Source organism: Cyclopterus lumpus, chromosome 4 (genome assembly GCF_009769545.1).
Source record: "Cyclopterus lumpus isolate fCycLum1 chromosome 4, fCycLum1.pri, whole genome shotgun sequence".
Lineage (NCBI taxonomy): Eukaryota > Metazoa > Chordata > Actinopteri > Perciformes > Cyclopteridae > Cyclopterus > Cyclopterus lumpus.
The window spans coordinates 8966029-8989548 of NC_046969.1; the positions used below are offsets into that span (position 1 = coordinate 8966029).

General features: G+C 42.8%; 4 protein-coding genes across 6 annotated transcripts; 2 read left to right on the forward strand and 2 right to left on the reverse strand.

Moving 5' to 3' along the window:
• Positions 1-2380: 2380 nt before the first annotated feature.
• Positions 2381-5318, forward strand: LOC117730042 (carnitine O-palmitoyltransferase 2, mitochondrial-like). Its single transcript, XM_034531515.1, is given in 13 exon segments — positions 2381-2808; positions 3087-3167; positions 3262-3368; positions 3466-3653; positions 3655-3724; positions 3727-4241; positions 4243-4383; positions 4385-4447; positions 4449-4733; positions 4735-4774; positions 4950-5005; positions 5008-5184; positions 5187-5318. Coding segments are annotated over 13 exon segments (1995 nt in total). The 5' UTR covers positions 2381-2632; the 3' UTR covers positions 5283-5318.
• Positions 5319-12124: 6806 nt separating this feature from the next.
• Positions 12125-13885, reverse strand: magoh (mago homolog, exon junction complex subunit). Its single transcript, XM_034531328.1, is given in 6 exon segments — positions 12125-12340; positions 12434-12447; positions 12449-12517; positions 12841-12951; positions 13277-13335; positions 13690-13885. Coding segments are annotated over 6 exon segments (444 nt in total). The 5' UTR covers positions 13781-13885; the 3' UTR covers positions 12125-12240.
• A 190-nt stretch (positions 13886-14075) lies between these two features.
• On the forward strand, positions 14076-16237 carry aatf (apoptosis antagonizing transcription factor). The gene has a single exon (XM_034531326.1). The coding sequence runs from the start codon at positions 14207-14209 to the stop codon at positions 15782-15784; it is 1578 nt and encodes a 525-aa protein (XP_034387217.1). The 5' UTR covers positions 14076-14206; the 3' UTR covers positions 15785-16237.
• Positions 16238-16598: 361 nt separating this feature from the next.
• Positions 16599-22456, reverse strand: uck2a (uridine-cytidine kinase 2a). Of its 3 annotated transcripts, none has more exons than XM_034531269.1 (7): positions 22305-22456; positions 20961-21106; positions 20612-20708; positions 19861-20003; positions 19590-19687; positions 19409-19457; positions 16599-18160 (listed from the first exon to the last, which is right to left on the reverse strand). In XM_034531269.1, exons 1-7 carry the CDS (start codon positions 22364-22366, stop codon positions 18027-18029), a joined length of 729 nt encoding a protein of 242 aa, XP_034387160.1. In that variant the 5' UTR covers positions 22367-22456; the 3' UTR covers positions 16599-18026. The 3 variants fall into 3 exon arrangements, with proteins under 3 accessions (XP_034387160.1, XP_034387159.1, XP_034387161.1); XM_034531268.1 differs by having other exon boundaries at positions 16601-18160; positions 20961-21120; XM_034531270.1 differs by having other exon boundaries at positions 18042-18844; positions 20961-21120.
• Positions 22457-23520: the final 1064 nt, after the last annotated feature.

Here is a 23520-nt window from a genome sequence, read left to right on the forward strand (position 1 = left end):
ATATCCATGTGCACTGCAACGGCAGAACCCCATAATGTAACAGACAATGTCGATGTAGACCTGTGGTGGATTACACAACTGAAGTATAAGTTTTAAGAGTCTGTAGAAAAAAGTAAGCATACATTCAACAGTTGTATTGCAGTTGTATTGACTTGCAGACTGTTAGTTCCTTGAGGCTGGAGAGGCACTGATGACATTATGTGCTCATTTCACAGCCACATTGGTGAATCTGAGTAAGCATTTTAGTGAAAATTAAGCAACTAATATTCCTATGCACCTTAGTGTATGAGCTATATTATTCACAGTTGTACAGTATAGCTACTAGCGCTGTTCGAAAAGGTTTAAGTAGAAATGGGGGTGGAGGTATTATTGTGTTGGCTGCCTTTCAGAGAGTGCTGTAACATCAGGTTTTGGACAGTTATCTGGGCTCATGGTTTAAATTGAGCAAAAGCAGTGCTGTTGTCTCATCACACGTATCATCACATACATCTTGCATTAGAATCAAATAATCAATACAAATATGTGTAACTTACAAGAGTGTTCCCACAATGTTCTGTGGAATCATTCTAAATGATACAGATACATACAATGTGATGAGGTAAGCATATCAACAGGTAACAGATGACTGCTGGATATGATCCAATCAGATTAGGACAATGTAATGTGCTGATGTGTGTTCTCTACAAAGGCTATGCAAAGAGGGTATCGGTGTGTAAATGGCACTGCCTTCAATGGACACAGCATGAGTAGAGGCCCGACAACAGAAAAAATTGTGCATCCAACTCACTCACTCTCTCACCCGATATGAGAAGCCAGGCGATGCTATCCTGCTCTTTTTCTGTGTGTGTGTGTGTGTGTGTGTGTGTGTAGTTTTAGCTCAGACTACACAACTTTGTGATATTAATTTACAAATCAGGAAAACACTGCACTCTGCTGGCCGCAAGACCACAAAGTAAAATATTAGAAATGGATGGTTCACAGCAAGTGAGCCGCCAGCTGAAGTTTAAACCTTTTTCTGCACAGCATCAATAATCTTGCACATTTAAGATTTTAACTGGTGAATGTGCTTTTTAAATGTCATACTGTATTGTTTGTTTTTACATCAATGAACAGACTATTGGTTACTGCCTGAACTCAAAGAGTTATATAATCATTACCAAATATACACTGTTCATGCCTGTGGATGAAATAGCTCTGTGGAAAAGGGAACTGCCTTCCTCTGTAAATGACTTCACATATGAATGGGACAATGAATTGTCAGTTCAATCAGATACAAATAGGTATAGAATGTGGATCAGATAATATATTTACAATGTATCCCCCAAAACACACACACACACACACACACACACACACACTACACACACACACACACACACACACCATAATCTATATATTAAGTTGTATACACTAGTCTTTACTTTAAAATCCCAGTCCACCTTAACACCTTATCCCTGCTTATCTTTCATATCAAACACCCTATGTCCCTTTAGAAAGCTAACACTACCCTAACCCATGCTCTTTCACCCTTCTCAGGGATCTTTTTAATGCCTGTCTCGTGTTTCCTTATCATTTTCAGTGTTTTGTTTAGTGCACAATGTCCCAACATTGACCGTGGTTCCTTCTCTCCTGTGCCCACTACCTACCCAGGTAATGTTGACACCCTTTTGAGTTTGATATAGGTCCCTCCATTTCCCATCTCAGTCCAACCTCTCTTGCCACTTTCGGTTGACGTCCCCCCTCCAAATTAAACACTTAACCTCTGCGTTACTTGTACTAATTAGCTTTTTCTATCTTTAAAGCCCTATTTGCCAACTCATCCACCCTCACCCCGATGCACTGGAACCCACTGGATTTCTACCTGACCTCCCTGATCTGCTATCCTTGTGACTGACTGAAGCACTATGCAGTGTATCTTGACGGCTAAGACCTTAAAGTTACTAGGGTTGTAGTCTGAGTATGTCAGCATCATGTCTGTTGTTTTCCACCCATCTGAGTGGAACAAACACTGCCACTATCTCCACTATGTAAACCTCAATTATTGAATTTTCTATTGTTGAATCCAATTACTTTTGAAAGAAATACCCTAACCTTTTGCACGATGAGGTCCATTGACAAGCGCTTTCTTTAACCCCGCCTCCAGGCTCTAAGGTCCCGCCTCCTTGGTCGGAGGAAGGAAAATAACTCTGGAAATGGCGATAAGTGCAAACTCTCAAGTTTGGACACTTATAACATTTGCCAGACGCACCTCGTGGCAGTTCAAGCAGAGTATGATAATTATACGTCTCTGAGCTGTCACCTTTAAAGGTGACAGCTCCAGCTACACTGCGCATGTGTAACAGCCACACCGCCATCGGTTACACCCTGCCCGGTAGGTAGGCGTAGAAGAAGAAGTCACGTGACGTGGTTGGCCAGTCAGACTTCCGGTTGTCTATTCAGTGCGTAATAGTTTATTTTTGCTCTAATTTAACATTTTAATATACTTGTCAGCTAATGCTGATTGCTAATGTTGACTAGGTGAGCTGTGACGCGGATGTCACTTTAGTTTTTTCTTGTGTCCTTTAGCTTTAGCCGGTGTGCTTTACGTTTCATCGTCAATAACGCAGGAGGCATTAAGTCAGCTAACAACACCATGGCCAGTCCGATTCCAATGCAATGTGTTGCCTCTCTGAGGAAATCCGGGATTCATTTAAGAACTGCTGCTCTGGGCCTCCATAAGCGACACTACAGCAGCAAGAAGGAGTCTTCAACCGAGTATTTGAGCCAAAGCGTTGTGCCGTCGATGCATTACCAGAAGAGTTTACCCAGGTAAGAAAACAAATGTCACATTTGTCAGACGCATATTCACATCACTCTAACGTTAACATTTCATCCAAGATATCTTGGGTCTAGTTTAAATGTGAACTACCCTGGAAATGGCAGGTGAATGTAGCAAGGTGTTAATACTGAATGGAGGTGAAAGTGCACACTTGATTTGAGGTCGATGGCCACTAGGGGGCCGTGGCATGACATCTACTGACATCTCACATTCACTGGACTGTTAAGAGGCTACATTTGGTCATTTCACTTTTGTTTTTTATGTTTAGACTACCCATACCAAAGCTTGATGATACTGTCAGGAGGTATCTAGCTTCCCAGAGGCCTCTGTTGGATGATGACCAGTTCAGGTAAGATTTGCAGAGAGGAAAGTCAACCCTTTTTAATAAGTCAAGACTAACCACTTGAATCTTACCTGCAACAATCTAAACTGTGAATCCTCAGAACAACAGAGAAAATTGCACAGGATTTCCAGAACGGTGTGGGGAAACAGCTGCATGAGGACCTGGTAGCTCAGGACAAAAGCAATAAACACACAAGCTACATCTCAGGTGAGTCTGTCATTCTGACACTTACCACCCTAACATTGAGCAACTCAAATGCATACAATCACTAATGAATTTTGTTATATAATTTATTTTCTCTCAGGACCATGGTTTGACATGTATCTGTCAGCTCGTGACTCTGTGGTGCTGAACTCCAACCCCTTCATGTCCTTCAATCCTGACCCTAAGACCGAGTACAATGACCAGCTTGTGCGGGCGACCAATGTAGTGTGTTCAGCAGTGCGCTTCATGAAAACACTGCGAGCTGGATTACTAGAGCCGGAGGTTTTCCAACCTCAACCCGGCAAAGAGCGACACAGACGGCTTCAAAAGGTTCATCCGCTGGGTCCCGTCTTCACTGTCTTGTATGGCGCTTACATGGTGAATGCTTACCCCCTGGACATGTCTCAGTACTTTCGCCTCTTCAACTCAACTCGCATCCCCAAGAGGAGGAGAGATGAGCTCTTCACCAACGAGAAAGCGAAACATCTCCTCGTTATGAGGAAAGGCAACATGTATGTGTTTGACATTGTAGACAGGGATGGGAATTTGTTGAAGCCTGCAGAGATTCAGTCCCACTTGAAGTACATTTTGTCCGACCCAACGCCAGCGGCTGCCTTTCCTCTCGGGGTCCTCACCAGTGAGAACAGGGATGTGTGGGCCGGGCTGAGGGACAAGCTGATAGCTGCTGGAAACGCAGAGGATTTACAGAGTGTTGACGGCGCCCTTTTCTGTCTCAGCCTGGACGATGAAAGCATGAGGGACAACATCCACATCTCCCACAACATGCTGCACGGCGACGGCTGCAACCGGTGGTTTGACAAGTCCTTCACAGTCATTCTGACCAAAGATGGACAGGCAGCCATCAATTTTGAGCACTTCATGGGGTGACGGCGTAGCTGTACTTAGAGTTCAAAATGAGATCTTTAAAGACACAACAGAGCGGCCGCTGGTGAACCCGGGCTCTGCTGCTGCTGCTGTGGATTCAGCCTCTGCTGTGCGCAGACTAAAGTTCAACCTGGACAGCGAGCTGTGAGAACGGCATCAGAAAAGCCAAAGAAAACTTTGACTCAACTGTATCGACACCTCACCATTGATGCCATGCAGTTCACGAAAGGTGGCAAGGCACAGTTAAAGAAGAGCAAGATCAGTCCAGATGCTGTAGCCCAGCTGGCTTTTCAAATGGGGTTCCTGAGGCAGTATGGACAGACCGTAGCCACATATGAGTCCTGTAGCACTGCAGCGTTCAGGCATGGCCGCACAGAAACCATCCGGCCAGCCACCATACACACACAACGATGTTCACACGCCTTTGTTCTCCAGCCAGGACAACACAGTGTGGAGCAACTACAGGCCATGCTGACTGAATGCTTCTAAATACCATGGACAGCTCACCAAAGAAGCAGCTATGGGTGTGTATCATACAGTAATTACACTGACAAGATAGTCCTTCATTGTTGGTCATTTAAAAGGTTCTTAGCAAGGATTCATGTCTAGACCTAATTTATTCTTAACCTTGTGTGCACAAAATAAAAAAAAAATCTGTAATGAGCTTTTTCAGACCACTTCTTTTATTTCTCTCACTAGGACAAGGTTTCGACCGTCACCTGTTTGCCCTGCGATACCTGGCCAATTCAAAGAACGAGCCTTCTGCACAGCCTCTACACAAGAACCAGCTTACGCTGCCATCAACCACAACATCCTTTCCACGAGCACCCTCACCAGTCCAGCTGTGAATCTTGGTGGCTTTGCCCCGGTGGTGCCTGATGGCTTTGGTGTTGGCTACGGTGTCCATGACGACTGGATCGGCTGCAATGTTTCCAAGCTTACCCAACTCGCAATGTCCATGAATTCCTGCAGTGTGTCCACAAGTCCTTAGAGGACATTTTCAGTGTCCTGGAAGGAAAGAAACTCGGCTAAGAAACAAGTGTTTATCATTAAAAATGTTTGATTTTATGAAACAGTGGTGATTGAGACTTTAAGTGTGTTCTTTTAAGAGGTTATTTAAACCTTAAGCTGTAGACACAAGCCACCAGAATTATTGTATCATAAAAAAACACATTGAACCTAAAATACCGTAAAAAATAACTTTCAACTGAAACTGATTTAATCATCTGTCTGCAGTGTACTTCAGCTGATTGTAATCGTTAGCTGTGATTATGTTTTAGGGTTACATGATGCAGTGATAAGTCGCGAGACCAGAGTGCTGGTAATATTTATGCGGCAGATGAACTGCTCTGCATTACAGATTAGAGTATGAAGTCAGCTTCTGTGTCTTATCAAAATGTTAAATTAACAGTGCAGTTGCTGATTGTCACTGTAATAATTTCTCATTGATCTGTTTGAATGTATTTGGAAATAAAAATGTAATAAATAGTTTCAATATTTCATAAATGTTTGAATACTATTCAGTAAAAAAGCTTTTTGCACAAGAATATATACTATAACATCATTAAAGGTTAAATCATAATGTTGATACTAGCAAATAACACATGTAATGAAATTCTACAAGTAGCTTAGACAAGTAATACATTTGTTTATGAGAAAAGAAATGCACTCAACACGTTTGACCTCTGGCTTGTGGCTTCATCACCTTCCAAAGGTTTTGTTACAGCGTTGTATTTTATTCCCTCTGTCAGACGAGCATAAAAGTGTTCATTTAATTCACACCCTGGTGTGACAAGAATGTGCATCATTTTAACACAAGTATGTACAACAGCCTTAATATATTGTATTGTGTAAAGCACCACAAATGTTTGTATAAAAAGTACAGTGATATATATTATTAGGCCAAACTCCAGCAGAACAATGTGAAGGAGGTGTGGACCGGAATGAAGCAGATAACTGGCTATAAGGTTTAGAGGGAGACGACCAGGGCTCCCTGGAGAGGGCCAACGAGCTAAAATGTTACATCAATAGGTTTAGTTCATAGCCCTCATCTGTCTCCCCCACACAACACGCCTCCCAAACACCTTGACCCCCTGGTGAGCTGCACAAAGGCTTCTTCTATTTATGAATAATTCGTAGTAGGCATGGATCCAGACCACGATCCAGACCTCCACAATCCATGAAACAGAAGGAGGTAGAGAGGGGAGGCGCATCAGCAGGGCCAAGGCAGGAGGCCGGCCCACCAGTTAGAAGGCATCAGACACAGCCAGGTCCAATGGGGACGTGAAGTCACAAAGACTCCGGGGAGGAAGCAGAGTTAGTAATGGGAAGTGGAGAAATGTAAATTCATCCATAAGTAGAGAGAAAAGAGGAGATAGGTGCTCAGTGTATCCTAAAACATCCCCCAGCAGCCTATAAGCCTATAGCAGCATATCAAGGGGCTGGACCAGGGCAAACCTGATTCAGCCCTAACTATAAGCACTATTAAAGAGGAAATTATTAAGTCTGTTCTTAAATGAGGTGACTGTGTCTGCCTCCCGGACTGAAAGTGGAAGCTGGTTCCATAAAAGAGGAGCTTGATAACTGAAGGCTCTGGCTCCCATCTACTTTTTAGGACTCTAGGAACCACGAGTAGCCCCGCATTTAGTGAGCGCAGCTCTCTAGTGGGGCAATATACAATACAATACAAGCTCCTTAAGATATGATGGTGCATCACCAATCAAGGCTTTGTAGGTGAGGAGAAGTATGGTGGAGTACACGTTCCTGGGTGTCTCCATCGACAACAGACTGAACTGGAAGGCCAACATCAACGCTGTGTACAAGAAGGGGAGGAGTCTTGAGGAAACTCAGATCCTTCGATGTGTGCAGCAAGATGTTGGAGATGTTCTACCAGTGTGTTGTAGCCAGTGCTCTGTTCTTCTCTGTAGTCTGCTGCCGGAGCAGAAATGATTGTCCATATTGGATAACCCGGACCATCCTGTCACAAGGACAGATACAGGAGAACATTCCTGATACATTCCTGATTAGGGTTGCAAAGGGGCGGAAAGTTTCCGGTAAATTTCCGGAAAGTTTCCACGGGACTTTTGTCTCGGGAATTTGGGGAATTTTGAAAAAAGTTTTTTTGCAAAAGCATATAACAGGGAACTTAAATGTAGTTGAGAACAAGACTATGCACGCCTACCTCAGCTGGACCCTGAATGCAGCTGGTTGGGAACATTGTCTGCCAGAAACATAAACGTTTTTGAACGTCTTTGTCATCAGTGTTGTCTGAACGTTTCAGCCCTATGCCTGGCAAGTGTGAGAGCGCCGAGTTGTGTAGAGGCCAAGAGCGGTATTGCAGACAGATAGAGATTTCAATTATAGCTCGCAACATATTGAAAAAAATAACTGAACTAGTTCATTTTTTGGAGCTGTGAACTTAGTTAAAAATGTTGAATTATGAACTGAACTAGTTCATGTAGAAAGTGAACTTTCCCAACACTGTTTGTCATTACCTAGCATATTAATTACTTGGTAAACTGAAGCCATGTTCATTTTAATACCAAGTTTATTTGTATACAGTAGACTAACTGTTTACAGCTTTTTCCATCATTTAGACCTCAGGGAAAAACACACAAAAAAAATTGGGTTGGGAATACACCTTTTTTATTCAACGTTCATGTTTTTTTTGTTCGATGAAAGAATAACGTTCTACTCACAAAATGTCAAAAATGTCATTTTTAAAAGGTGTATTATAAATGTTTGCATGCATGTCTGCTTATGACAAGGTAAATACAGTTCAATTACCCCAACATTTCCAGTTTATTCCCGTTAATTCGCGTTAATTCCCGTATATTCCCGTTTATTCCCGTTTATTCCCGTTTATTCCCGTTAATTCCCGTGGAAAGTTTCCAACTTTGAATATTCCCGGAATTTTGCAACCCTGTTCCTGATACAGGAAAACATTCCTTCCCACTGCTATAAGACTGTATAATATATGACCTCTGGACAGATCTTTTTCTTTATTATTTAATCTTAAATTTAATGTCCTACTATTTTATTATATATTGTGCATTTTTTCATTTTCATACTTAATATAAATATTTTATGTTTACTCTGCAACCTTGTTAGCTGCTGCTACAACCAAATGTCCCCCTGGGGATGAATAAAGTATATGTATCTATCTATCTCACAAGTTCATATACATCCCCCAATCATATATGTCACTGTTACGTTGCCCAATTAAAGACCAGGGGATGATGGAGTAACAATATCAATAATCCAGGGGGAAAAAATCCTGGGCAACGGATGAAAAAACAAAAAGGATTTATTCATGATAAACTGAAAATGTTCACAAAGGCAACAACTGAAAACTAATTTCTTAAAACGGAACGCAACACTAATTGACAGCAGTCTTCAGCTGGGAGCGGACAACGCTGGAGCACTGCAGAGGAGAGACTTAGCAGCATCAGAGGCATAACAACACTCATTGGTCCACACCTGGAACAGCTGGACCACACAGGTTGGTAGGGGGAGTAACTACTACAGAGACTCCTCTCTCCTCTCTCCTCTCTCCTCTCTCCTCTCTCCTTCGCTGGCATCTCTCGTGGCCGGGACTGTCACGCGAGGAAAGGAAGAGAGGAAAGGAATGGAGGATGTACAAACTGGAAATGAGAAATGCCTCTGGGCAAACGTTGTTTGATGATGGTTCAACTGGCATCTCAAATATTGATTTGTCAGCTTAAAGGTTCCAGTATTAATCAAGTACAACTCTATTCAAAGCACCATGACTCAAACTAAAGAGCCTCACATTCGTGTGTGCAACACATTAGTGAAACATAAGGTCTTTTATCACCTGTGAAACATTTCCCTGTATGTCATCCCAGTGTAAAACGTGCCCCAATATAATCGGATTATACTCAAAATTACATTATGCCACCTTGTGAATTTAATTAACAAGTTGTAATGAACACTGGTGTGCTCATCTGACAGAGATCACACATCATATTTAACTGACGTCTCTTCAAAGTTATTTACAACAGTTCTGAGGAAAGAGTCTCTCTTTTGTTAGATGCCTGTGTCCTCGACTCCTCTTGTGGGCGTGACTAAGAGGCGAGGAAAGGAATGGAGGAGACAAGTTAGCATTATAAATAGCACCTGTAGTCAACTGAAGTGACTCAGTGTCTTTTTAGATGTTGCCTTTGTCCGTTAGCTTCAGCCTGTGCTTTGCGTCGATAATAACCCAGGAGGTGTTCAGTCTGCTTCCAGTAAATTAATTTGCCATAAATTATAAAATTGTTTTGCGTCATGAAAAAGTGCATATCTACAAATGAGCATATCCTGTCTTTTACCACACACGATAGTTTTGGGATAATAGAAACTCTAATATGATTGTGACACGAAGCAATAAGTTCATTATTTTGAAGTTGAAGTACTTACTGAAAGTCAGGTTTAGACTGTTAACTGTAAATCATAGACAAAAGAAATCATAGCATTCATCTTAATTCATTATCACAGTCAAAAACAGTTTGCTTCTGCCCAGTCAGCAACATCTGTATCAAGAAACCCTGATCATATTCACCTCTTGCCTATTTGACAGCATTACTACGCCCCCAAGTGGTGAATCTTTTTATAATTGTTTAGACTCCCCATACCAAAGCTGGAGGATACTGTCAGGAGGTATTTAACTGCCCAGAGGCCTCTGCTGGATGATGACCAGTTCAGGTACGTTTCTAAAAAGAGAGTCAACCTTTACGATGTAATTATTTGAAGCGTTATGGTCTATATTAACTACTTGAATCTTACGCTGTGGGAAAACAGCTCCAAGAGGAACTGGTAGCTCAGGACAAAATAAATATGCGCACAAGCTGCATCTCAGGTGAGTGCGTCATTCTCACACTTGACCCTGATATCTAACATGCTGGTTCACAGCTAAACTCTGGCAGCTCAGTAAAAGGAACATTTACAACATTTCAGAGTGGGGACATGAACTTAAAGAGTCAAAATACAGGTTCAGCAAGGCGGTGAGAGATCCTAAATATCAGCACTCTGATCGGAGAAACTGCAACACAAGACTCAGCAAGTGACTCTGCTTCTGTCTGGAGAGGTCTCAGACAGATCACCAACTACAAGCCCACAGACCTCCGCCTGGCAAACAAGCTGAAGAAGTTTTACGGTTGCTCTGAAAGACAATGGGACAGTCCTTACCTCATCCCCCATGACCCCATCCACCAGTTCCCCCTCCCGCAGCTCAGCAGGGGCCCATGCCTCACAACCACCCATTGGCTTAATGGCTACAGGCCCGTCGCCCTGACCTCTGTGGTCATGAAGTCTTTTGAGCGCCTTGTCCTGTCCCACCTCAAAACCCTCACCGACACCACTCCTGGACCCCCTGCAGTTCGCCTGCAGAGCCAACAGGTCTGTAGACGGCGCAGTCGACATGGCCCTTCACTTCGTCCTCCAGCATCTGGACTCCTCAGGAACCTACACCAGGATTCCTGTTTGTAGGACTTCAGCTCTGCCTTCGATACCATCATCCCGTCTCTGCTGCAGGACAAGCTCTCCCAGCTACACTTGCCCGACTCCACCTGCAAGTGGATTACAGACTTCCTGTCTGACAGGAAGCAGCATGTGAAGCTGGGGAAACATGTCTCCGGCTGCAGTCGAATAGTCCCTTTTGCTTAGGAAGGTTCCTAACTGAGTGAAATGACCCGGAAGTATCTAAGTGGCTGCCATGATAAGAGCGGTTTGAATTCTCTAAATTAATGAATGCTTCCTTACTTAGCTCCTTTAGCATAGGAAACACTGGATCTTCCTTTACGGAATGAAAGGAGATAATTCTGCCCCACAATTGATCCGTTGATACAGGGCAGGAATCCATGTTTTCATGTTGTTTACGCCAAATTCTGACCCTACCATCTGAATGTTGCAGCTTATATTGAGACCAGGCAACATTTTTCTAATCTTCTATTGTCCAGTTTCGGTGAGTCTGGGTGAATTATAACCTCTGATTATAAGGACAACTTGCTCACCACTGAGCCAGTCGGGCTCAGGAGTGTGTGGTCTTCAGCTGCTGCAGCCCGTCTGCTTCAGGGTTTCACGTGTTGCGCGTTCAGAGATGCTGTTAGGCATGCCTTGGTTGTAACGAGTGGTTATCGGAGTTACCGTTTCCTTTCTATCATCTCAAACCACTCTGCCCATTCTCCTCCGACCGACATCAACAAGGTATTTTTGTCCACACAACTACTGCTTACTGGATATTTTCTATTTTTCGTCCCATTCTCTGTAAACCCTAGAGATGGTTGTGTGTGAACATCCCAGATCAGCAGTTTAAAATAATACTCAAGACTAGCCCGTATGGCACCAACAACCATGCCATGTTAAATCCCATTTCTTCCCCATTCTGATGCTTGTTTTCACCACATCTAGTTGCCCAAATGCATTGAGTTGCTGCCATGTGATTGGCTGATTAGCTATTTGTTAACAAGCAATTGAACAGGTGTGCCTAAGAAAGTGGCCGGTGAGCGTGTGTATAATATATATAAAGTTAATTTTTATGTTTTAGGGTAACATTATACAGGGAAAGCTTCAGAGTGCTGGTAATAGTTGCCATTTGTCTATGTAATAATTTAAATTGTCATTTAGAGCCTCATTGATGTGTTTGAATATATTTAGGAAAAAAAATAAAATGTAATCCCATTTGCTCCATTCATGTTTGTATGGCAAAAACAATCTTTCAATTTAGAATTGATATTTTACTAGATAGATCCTACCTATACACTAGAATATAATATAGAACATCTACTATAAAATCATAATTAAAAAGGTTAAGCAATGGTGTTGAGACCAGCAAAGGACACTTGCAATGAAATATCACGAGTAGCTTAGACAAGTAGTACATTTCTCACCCTTTATTTAAAATAAAAAAGTTCCACTCAAAGCAAACGTACAAATGCAGTAGTACAACAACAGAAACATTATCTAAATCAATTAAAACGAGCAAAATCCACATTTAGATAGGCTTGATCTTGAAGTGTAGGCCGATGAGACTGAATACAAGACATTTCAGGTCTTGCACCAGGTAATAGAACACGCGAAGACCTTCAGGGTCCCTGGAACACAGAACAATTTCAAAAATTAAGTCCTATTGTCACTGACAAATATACAGTGTCCTCCTTTCCCCACTACTGGGACGAATTACTCACTTTGACTGGTTGACCGTCAATCAAAGAGCCAATTTTGGAAGTTGTGAATGAAATGTGCTCGTCCCCAATGACAATCTCCAGTTCCTGTGAAAATGAGGACAAAGACAAGAAAGTGATTTCTACGGCTTAAATTACATTTGATCAAATCCATCATTCCAGAGTTGATTTACAACAGTGCCAGTGTTAACAAAAATCTGTGACGTGTCGGACCATGTTCAAAAAAACAATTGCCCAAATATCGAAAGGCGGCATCCTCTGCATGTCCTTGAAAAAGCTGTGACCCTATTTAAAGATAAATATCAGGTCATAACAAAAAACATTTCTATTGAGGTCGGAAAATCATACTGGTCACAGAGAGAAGATGGGTAAACAAAATCAGGCCACTGGTGATGACTTAAGTCACAAACCTGTCTGCCAACTCTGTCAGGAGGCGGCCACAGAGCATCATCTTCCTTGGTGATCTCACTGTCGTCAATGATCCTCTTCAGCTCCTCCATCACACTTTTGTGTACATACGCCTGCACACAGAGAAAAGATGGACAGAAGGTTGTCAATGCGTGGAGCTGGGCCATACATTCATGAACACAGATATGATGTGAGAAGATATAACATATACGTCTGAGATACTGATTATCTTCATATTAAAAACTGAAATGTTACATCTCTGCTTTGCTGACCATCAAGCCCCTTAATGAATGACCCCCCCCCTTAAGTTACAGACAATGACGTGGTTCTTACGTTGACGGCGCCATTACACGGTGTAGACCACAACGACAGAAGCCCAAACAACATGGACAGCAGACGATTCGGTTTACAGTAACTTGTTTATAAACACCAACGTACCTCTTTCCTGATCATGACGTCGTTCTTGTAGTTGCTGTTGTTTGCGTATCTCAATTTACCTGCAAGAAAAAACGTTTAATTTACGGTTAAAAGAAAGAAAGAAAACAATGAAAGACTTTAAACAAAACTCAGTTTGTTAACATCCCTCCTGGCCACATGGCGCTCAAACGCTCAGCGGAGATATTGTATACAAATATTACTGCGTTTGTAATAAATGAGTCTTGCGGTATTACTTCAGTCTAGACAATAACTATTTGCATTAAAGTTATACAATGCAGGTGAAACAAAGATGGTCCATTTGGGGCTCGCAGCTCGTCTCGAGGACGCTGCGGCCTAGTTATTACCGGGTGCCCACGTTAGCTTACGCGCAGCTAACGCATTCGCATTACCGTTTACCGACAAACTTTACTTACCGTCGGGTCTGAATTCAAATTCCAGAAACTCGTGTCCGAACTTTCCTTTGTGCCCGACATAATATCTCAAGTAGAAGTCACTTGTTGACATCTTGACTGTCCAGAAAGTCCTCTCCCTAGAAAAGTCCGCGGAACAAAACTCAAATAGCAAGAAGCCCTGTACCTCGCCACCCAAGTACGCATGCGTAGAAGATCGCGGGTAATTAAGCCCCGCGAGCTGTCTCGCAGGAGGTTCTTACTATACTATACACATACTTACTATCTATGAAATTAATGGATACACAATTTCCCCATTCAACCCCCTTCTTCAAAATGTTAATAATAATAATATTTTGTTGCATTTATTCTGATCACTTTTTTGGATCCAATTTTCTAAGGAGAGGTTCTGCATGGAAAAGACAATACTCAGGGATTAAAACCAAACGTTTACCATGGGTCGTCGCACATTACTGACGTCATAACTCCCCTCACCAAGAAACGTCCCTGACACGTGTGGTGGTTTTCATCAATTTTACCCATGGCAGGCTCCTTTTCTCTTGAGCTTGAGGATTTGTTGAATCCTTTGCCTAAATTTGCCGATCCGGAGGATGACCATGACGAGACGACCAAAGCCAAAGTGGTAGAAAGATTCAATGAGGACGAGGATGAAGATGCGGTCGGCCTCAGTGCCCTGCGGAAGCACACCACATCCCTGCTCTCAGAAACGGACAGACGGTATCTGGGGAAGACAGTCTCTCGTAAACAGCTGCTGATGGATATTGAGGCATCTGGTGAGGAGGAGGATGATGATGAGGACAGCATAGAAGCGCTAGAAGAAGAATCTTTGGGGGATGAAGATGATGAAGAAGAACATGATTTAGAAGATGAGGAGTTGGCGGGCAGTGATGCTAAACTGGCGCCTAAGCCAAAGGGTGCAGACATGATCCTTCCTCAGGGAGTGGACTTCCACAAACTGACAGAGGACATGGATGACCTGGGTGTGAGTGAAGATGATGACGGTGGTGAGGAGGAGAGCGACAGCGATGACGAAGACGGCGTGGATGACGAAGCGGTCCTCACATTTTCTAAAGTAAAAGTAGACAAGGAGGTCGAGAAAGGGAAGGCTGTGAAGCAACAGCTGGCCCTGTGGGACCAACTGCTCGAGGGTCGAATCAAAATCCAGAAAGTGCTGGTAAACGCCAACCAGCTTCCACAGACGCCGACCTTCCCAGAGTTCAAGAGGAGGGGTGGCGCCGAACTTGCGGAGGAGCTGAAAAACGCCCACAAAGCTCTGAAAGCCCTTCAGAGATCCCTGCTGGAGCTGCACGATCAGCTGCTGTACCAGAATGCAGACACGAGAGCCATCGCTCTGGGGGAGGCCGAAGCTCAGGTTGAGGATGAGGAGATAAACAGTGATGAGATGGAGGACGAAGAGGCGCCCGTCCGGCACGGTGGGGCGCCTAAACGGAAACTGGAAGTGGCAGAGTATCCAGACTTCATGGCCAAGCGCTTTGCCGCTTTCCAGCCTTACCGCGACGCCACGTTGCAAAAGTGGCACGATAAAACCAGACTGATTATGGGCAAAGGCAGCAAGGGTTTCGGGGCGTTCGACAGAAACATATTGACCCAGGTGGAGCAGGTGCTGATGGACAATGAGAGGCTGGTGCGGCGCACCCAGACCCGACGTTCCGAATACAGGGTCCTGGGGAAGAAGGAGGCCGCTGCTCTCACGTCTGAAACCGTCCCCGCAGAGGGCGAGGAGCTGGAGCGACAGCTGAAAGCAAACACGCATCTAAATGATCTGGACGAGAACATATTCGACGACGATGATTTCTACCACCAGCTGCTCAGAGAGCTGATTGAGCGCAGGACGAGCGCGGCGGACCCCAATGACCAGGTCGCTATGGGCAGGCAGTGGCTGGCCATCCAGAAGCTGCGCAGCAAGATCAAGAAGAAAGTAGATACCAAAGCCAGCAAGGGGCGCAAGGTTCGATTCCACATCCACAGCAAGCTGGTCAATTTCATGGCTCCCGTGGACCACAGCTCAGTGAGTGACGAGTTTCGCAGCGAAGTGTACCGTGGCCTCTTTGGTCAGAACGCCGCAGTCAGGGAGTGATGTGTCGGAGGTACTCGTGAGGAGCACATACCGAAGTGCCAGGATGTAAAACAAAGCAGTGCCTTTTTTCACAAACCTCAGATGATGCTGAGCAGGACAGAGGAGAGGGCCTGCTCTTTGTGCAAATGCATAATGAGTTCAGTGGATTTGAAGAAAAAAAATTTATGTATAAATGTTTCTTCTGTGAACAAGTCTCCTGATTCAAGTAAAATGTCTACAATTTATACCTTTTTTTTCTTCTCTTTTTTATAAATAGTGAACTGTATATTCTGTGCCCCAATTCCATACAAACTGTATACGGTATACTTGTCTTCGTAATATACTGTTTTTCTAGTTAGCATAAAATAAATCAACATGCTTCACCGCTTTGTACGTACAGTGAATTATGCCATATTTGCATCCTAAAACAAAAATGTAAATAAAGCAAAATTAAAAATAAACGAATAAAACACATTCCAGTTGCCGGCAGCGCCTTTTTCCATAACGGCACACTCATCAAGAATGCGTAGCAAATCACATGCGTTTCTTCTTTTAGTATGTCCTGCCCTTACAAAGTGTGTACAGTGGTATGCATGCACTATACACACTACTTTTTTTATTTTTTATTCTATGCATGCCGACTATGATTCTACTTTATTGTCTCACTTTTCCAATGTGAACATACTCCAAACTTGCTTAGACTTAAGTATGAATATAGGACATCGCTGTAGACCTCTGACCTTGTATGCATTGCAGGCTCATATTCAAAAATGTTGACCAGGCACCAAAAAGAAGTTCAATCTTCCTCAATATTTGGATTTCAATTCTTTATTTAAAATTTTTTTTTTTATTCTCAACACGAAGGTCATGCCAAACATGAGGAATAAAACTGGTGGCGAAACAAGAAGTTTGTGCATTGATGTTGCAAAGTCAAATTTTAATATTGCTTGATTAAAAATACAGCAAGGTTAGCAGCCAGGCAGACCACCTCGGAATAATGCATGAACCCCCAAATTCACACAAAGAAAGAAGGACTTAAGTGGCCCCTGAGTTAGTGACAGACACATTGTGACCAGTTGTGTCCTTAATATCAGTAACTTATAAGTAGGTTCATTATTTAACCTTTTCTTGGCATCTACAAAGTGGCGCCAAGCATGTGGTATTTACCTTTTAATATGTAGATAAGAGGAAAGCAGCACATTGTCCGAAAAATTATTTGTTTTAAATCAGATGCAAATGACATGTGTCAACTCAAGCAAACAAGAGTACCTGAGAACTTTATCATGAGGAAATGGACACAGGACAAAAAAAAAAAAAAAAAAAATCCCATTAAACACTTACAGTGCACATTTACATTGGGCATCTTGTACTTGACATTTAAACAACTCAGTGCATTAAGAAACACCATTTCCAATGTGTCTCTCAAATTAAACTTGCATACGAACGCATCAGAGTATTCAAGTTTATGGGAATAAAAAGGAAAAATAACACCGTGTGGTAATTTCTTAGCATCTTATTGAATCAGCATAACATTGAAACAAAAAAAAAAAATTCATCCACAAAGATGGTACAGAAAATGATCTTTGGTGATTTCATACATCAGATGGTTTGAGGTGGGAATCAGTCGTTCAAATGGACTAATAGCTAATTCAGTTTGTTAGATTTAGATGAGACAACAAGACGCAAACATCTGTAATCACAAACCATTAGACGTTTCTTCAAAATCTATTTGTTCTGGTCAAATTAGGAATTATACAGAGCTTGAAAAAAAAAAAAAAAATAAAAAAAAAAAAAGTTGCATTAACACAAGGGGAGTTCGCCAGGTCACACAGTGCTCCTTCTAAAGGGTAAGGCCTTGCCTTTAAAGAGCATGTCGCTTGACGGCATTCGTCGTATGCTTAAAGGCGGTCAAGTGTTCTGAAATCGTATTTAGACACCGTAGCAGCTTCTGCTTCGTCAGTGTTGTGGTACAAGGAAAGCAGCAACATTTCATTAAATTGCAAGTTAGCCCCTTTGTATCTATCTCCATCACTTTTCTCACACAGTGCACAAACTGAAGAGAAATATATAACTGAAGCTTTAAATTTCACGAAAGGGATACTTTCCCTTCGATTCATTTCTTCAGTCCAAACAGAACCATATAAAGAAAAAAAGAAAAAGAGGCCTTTTGTGTCCCTGGAAATTAGCCGTGCCTTGCTACCCACGATGTAGCGCACGTTGGGCTTGTTGAGCACCTCCTTGGTCTCGTCGGGGGGCGCTGCACTCAGTGGGGCCGACTGCTGGACTCCATGTTCTGCTTCTTTGTCGTTCCATAAACATTTAACCACCCGTTCAGCCGCTTGGTCAAACCGCCGTTGAGGATATCCTGGATGTGCTGAACTATAAGATTTATGGCAACTGTATCGAGAGACAAAGAGATCACGGGGTCAGGGTTAGTCCCCGTTTGTGCGTCTAATGTATGACCATTACATTTAAGTCACAGCAATCTTTGAACAACCCAGAAGGTTATTTGATAAAACTGCCGATTCATCCACTGCATGGAAAGAAACAAAACATTTCCTGTCTGTTGGTCCAGACTAAAATACTGCATCTCAACAACTGCCGGATGGATTGCCTTGAAATTGTGTACAGACAATCATGGACCACAGAAGATACAGTTTTGCTGACCCTGTGACTTTTGTTGTCCATTAATTAGTTGTATGACAAAATACCAGCAAAACCGATGATATCCCCATCAGCCTCAGCTGATGCCTTTGGTAGCAACCTGTCAATCACATGGTAGCCCCGCACAAAGCATACCCTGCTTTGTCATCTATTTTACCCTCAATGGGAATTCACAAAATGATCATGCTGTATTGAAGGAGACTTGGAACTAGAGATTGAGACCATAAACACATGTTTACTGAATTAAGTGAGAAGTAGTCATTTTTCATTGAATTCTATACAATCAAACTTCCATTTGCAACCAGTAGTCGTCTCCTGATGGCCAGTAGAGAGAATGCAGGCTTAAGGCACTTCTACATTGACGTCACTTTTCAGACTTGGAGGTTGCCGCCCGTGTAGACAGTAGACGGGCACCTTCTGGACGGCATGGGGGGAAAACAGAGCATGCATGACGAAATGTTGCTGTTTTGTGTGTATTTTGTGCAACTATTCTAGTACTGCATGTAGCATATTCCAAACGTTAGCGCCGTGCTCTCGTCCATTAAAAATGATGATTCCATGCGAATGCAGCATAAGCACTTCCTCCCTGCTAGCATGGCACGCTATCTTCAGTTCAAAGATTGCAGAGTGTAACTGGATGCTCAGCTCTGTGACCTCGATGTAATGACAATACGGGGCACAAACTGGGGGCAAGGCCAAGCGTAGGTAACCCGCTTCAAGATATTTAGACTATGCAGCGTAGTTTTTGTTTGCAGTTCCTTTTGGATGGTTTTCTCAAATCAACAGACGAAGCGGTTTGGTTCTCCCGGCAGCAGATGCTTTGGCTTCCTCAGTTTTGAGAAGACAATTAATTCCCAGCTCAGAAGGCCAACAACGAACACAGCTGTGTCCTTTACGATAACACCGTTAAGACAAGTGTCTGCACATTTGGCTTCCATTAATATACTAAGGCTTATCAGCTCCAAAAGCACAAATACTCACCGAGATTGTCAACTCCTCTCGGTATGATCACGTCAGCATATTTCTTGGTCTGAATAGAGTCAATACATTTTTTAATTTTTTTTTTTAAAAGGACAAATGGTTCGACCATGAGTCAAGGCTCGGGGGCAGAATCATGCCAATGTGTCGAGTAGTGTTACAGAACGTGTAGAATAGCACTTACTGGCAGGCAGAACTCCTCAAACGCAGGCTTTACAAAAGTGATGTACTGTGCGAGAACGCTTTCAAGGTCCCGCCCACGTTCACTTATATCACGCAGCACTGGGGGAGAGAAGACATTGGAAGAGTTAACTTTGACATCTTGCCTTTAGAGCCGGTCTAGCCATCTGTGGGCCGAGCTAAGCTATACACCGGCCATATTTCAGAAAAATGTCCAACCGTCTTTAACTTAGCGCTTTGCCTCTAGCTGTTGGAAACCAGAGGGGATGTCTCACCTCTTCGAGATAGACGTGTATCTGCGTCGGTGTCCACAAACAGCTTCATTTGGAAGAGGTCTCGGATCTCCTGAGAATAGAACATCAGGATGCCCTCAAACAGCACCACGTCAGCAGGGTACACCGTCACCGTCTCTTCCTTCCTGCCGTACAAAAGACATAACATAAAAACACACGTGTGCCCATGGAACATTTGCTCCTTCCAAGAGCGCATTGAACCTTTCTTTTGTAAAAGCTACTGTCTTGCTTTGAATTGAATATTCATTAATTAACTATTTTTAAAAGGATTTTTTAATGGATGCTCATTTTAAATAAAACATTTTTTTAATCTCACGTACCCCCCAGTGGTACACTTACCCCCATTTGAGAACCACTGCTATAGACAATTTAAATATACTTTGCATTAACGATGAGCTCATTCTGTGGCGTTTGAATGTTCAACTGTTGTTCTATTGAAGCTATTGTTTAAAATAGCATTAATATAACAGCAAAAAACTATTTGCTTTGTAGGACGATGTCGTCTTGGGAGCATAGCACCCACCTTGCGGTTCCCCCTTCAGGGAAACACTGTTAGCTCTGCCAGCACTGTTAGCTGCGAGCTACCGACTCAGAGCCCATAGATATGCTCTGAATTTCTCACTTTTAAAGTTAGTGTTACTGCCACATTCTGGGCGCATTGGAGCCCTCTTTAATAGTGCCTGGGCTGAAACAAATATGTTGCGTCTGTAGGTAGCCTTATAGACGCGTTCACCTGGAATGGGAGACAAAGTCATAAACAGGGATGTGGACGGTTTTTCCCTCCTTGATGTCCCACAAAGTCGCGATTATGAGGTCGTTGTCAAAGGCATCTATGCAGAGGGAAAGAGAACAAAGCAGTTAACATTATTTCTGGAGCAGGATTTTTACAAAACAAACCCCATAACTAAGCTCCTGAATTGCATCCAGATTACCAGCTGGAATCTCCCCTGATCAAGGCAGACGTTTCCCAGCAGGTGACACACATTTTTCCAGCCAGCAGGCGTCTATTGTTGATTACCCCGCTGCCAGATGACACATGAACACAACTGAGGCATGTGATGAGGTGATTAACACCGACACACCTGGGTGGTCGAAGTTGAACTGGCCCTTAAGTGCCTTGGCCTTCTGCTCTGGGGTGAGGACCCTGTAGAAGCTGTCTTGACTGAGGATGGCCACCTGCCGCTGGTGGTGGTCGATCTCGTTCTGGCCCAGCAGCTCCATGATCTTGCTGCACACCGAGGACTAGTCACACAAGGACAACAAAACAGGTGGCATGGCAAAACAACGGCAGGAAAAAACTTGGATCGGCAGACAGACACACTCACAGAAAACTCCCAAAACAAAAAGACTGCCGTTCACTCCGCACTCAGATAACATGTGTGGGAGAGCAGGTGGCTCTGTGAGCAGTTACTGTTGTGGGGGGGAAACAGGCCACAGTACCAGGAAGTCACACCCAAACAACTGTCTGCTGAACCAAGTTTGGTTGATTTTAAAATCACCTATTAAATCAACCAATGTGACCAACAAGGAACAGCGCACTTTAATAATAACATTTTGCTGCCGTATCCAACGCGCAGGACTACTTGATTTGATTGACTACCTCAAAGACATTTGGAGAATACACATTTGTACACACTGAGAAGGAGGAATAACGACTTTGAGTCCGCCTCTGTTCCCTGAGGACGGACTCTACAAAAGCAACGGTGCAACCAAACTAATGTGTCCGTTTCTGATCTTCAAAAGAGTGAGAACAGCAATTATTGAATACAGAATCGAGAATGACATCGCAGACATTTGGTCTCATGACACTGAAGATACAATTTGTTATCTCAATGAGCCAGCCTGAGAAATTAGCAAAAAAGTGAAAATCTAACAGGCGCTTGAGACAGAGGTTCTATCAGAGGTATCACAGAGGGAACAAAATAATCCGGATTTCAGCAGACCCACCAGAAGAAAAAAAAAGATCATTAAAAAAAAAAAAGAATTCTCACATCTAACTCTGGGTACATAATTTCAGGGGCTGATAGTCAGACACTGCGCAGGTAATGCTAATTATTTGACACTGAGCATTACGACCCTTTAAAATAAAAAAAGGGAAAACACATTAGCAATACATGGGAGTCCTTAAATCTGATTTCCATATATTACACTATGCTTCTTTATTAACCATCTAAGAAAAGGCCTATTTTGACAACGCACGTGTTAGTTTGACATACAATATGCTCTCGGTCGTCCTATATACTCATCATTTAACATAATTCGTCTAATTGTTCCAGCTGAATTATTATAAATAGGCTGTGAATATTTTCCGGAAGAACAAATAAAAGCGTGTCATCTTCAATGTAAAACCCCCCAAAACCAATCCATTGAAGCCGGTTCACACAGATACAAATAGCATTAAAACGCGTAAATCACAGGCTACCAACCTTGCCGCTGGCTGTCCCTCCAGCCACACCAATGAGGAAAGGCTGCCGACTAGCGCTCTCATTTTCGGCTTGGTCACCTGGCTTTGTCTCGTTGTCTCCTGCCATGCTTCATCTGCAGCACGATGCGGCCCTCTAAAAACACACACACCGGGTGTGGGTGTGGGGGTGGGTGGGGGGGGGGCTGAGGGGGCTGAGCTCCTGGCGCACGCTCCTCCCATTTGATGATGGCGAGGCTGACGTTAATGGGCACGCATTCAAGGAAGCAATGATGGCGAAGCGGTGGTTATTAAGACGATGTTGACATTGACGAGAGGATGAAATCAGAGTTGGGTAAGATGCATAAAAAAAAACCCGGTGGGCGCCACTTATGCTAAACTCAGCTCTCCAATCGTGTAGTAGTGTTTTATTCATCACACACAACACAATTAGTAAAGCCTTTCAACAATATACAATATATGACTGAAAAGGCACAGGCATTCGTATCAATTAAGTTAACCACAAGGAAATTAGGAAGAAGAAGGAAAAATATATTTCATTCAACCCTCAAAAATATCTTGACGAACAATCCTTTTGAAAAACAAAAATGAGTAAGACATTCTTACATTTATGTTAGCGTTGTTCCACAATTTTAAAACAATTAAAAACAATATATATATATATATATATATATATATATATATATATATATATACATATATATATATACACACAGAGCTGCCAACTCTCACGGTTTCGCCGTGTGACACGCATTTGTATGTTTTCACACGCACTCACGCCACACAACCAATTTCTCACGGCAAAAAGAAATTCTGAATTTTGGGCAGAGTGGGAGGTCTGTACGAGACGTGTTCGTTCCTTTTCAAAGTCCCCGACGATAGGTGGCGCTAAGGAGCGCATCTGTAACCCTGTTCGCTGCATAGACATCCTATTTATCCCAAAGAGTCCCGAAGTTGGCAACAGAAGAATATTTTCAAAGAGACACTCTGGAGGAGCAGAGACTAAGGTATGTTAACTCTCTTAAACTTAGAGACTAAGGTATGTTAACTCTCTTAAACTTAGAGACTAAGGTATGTTAACTCTCTTAAACGTAGAGACTAAGGTATGTTAACTCTCTTAAACTGAGAGACTTGTTAACTCTCTTAAACTGAGAGACTAAGGTATGTTAACTCTCTTAAAAACTTAGAGACTAAGGTATGTTAACTGTCTTAAACTTTAA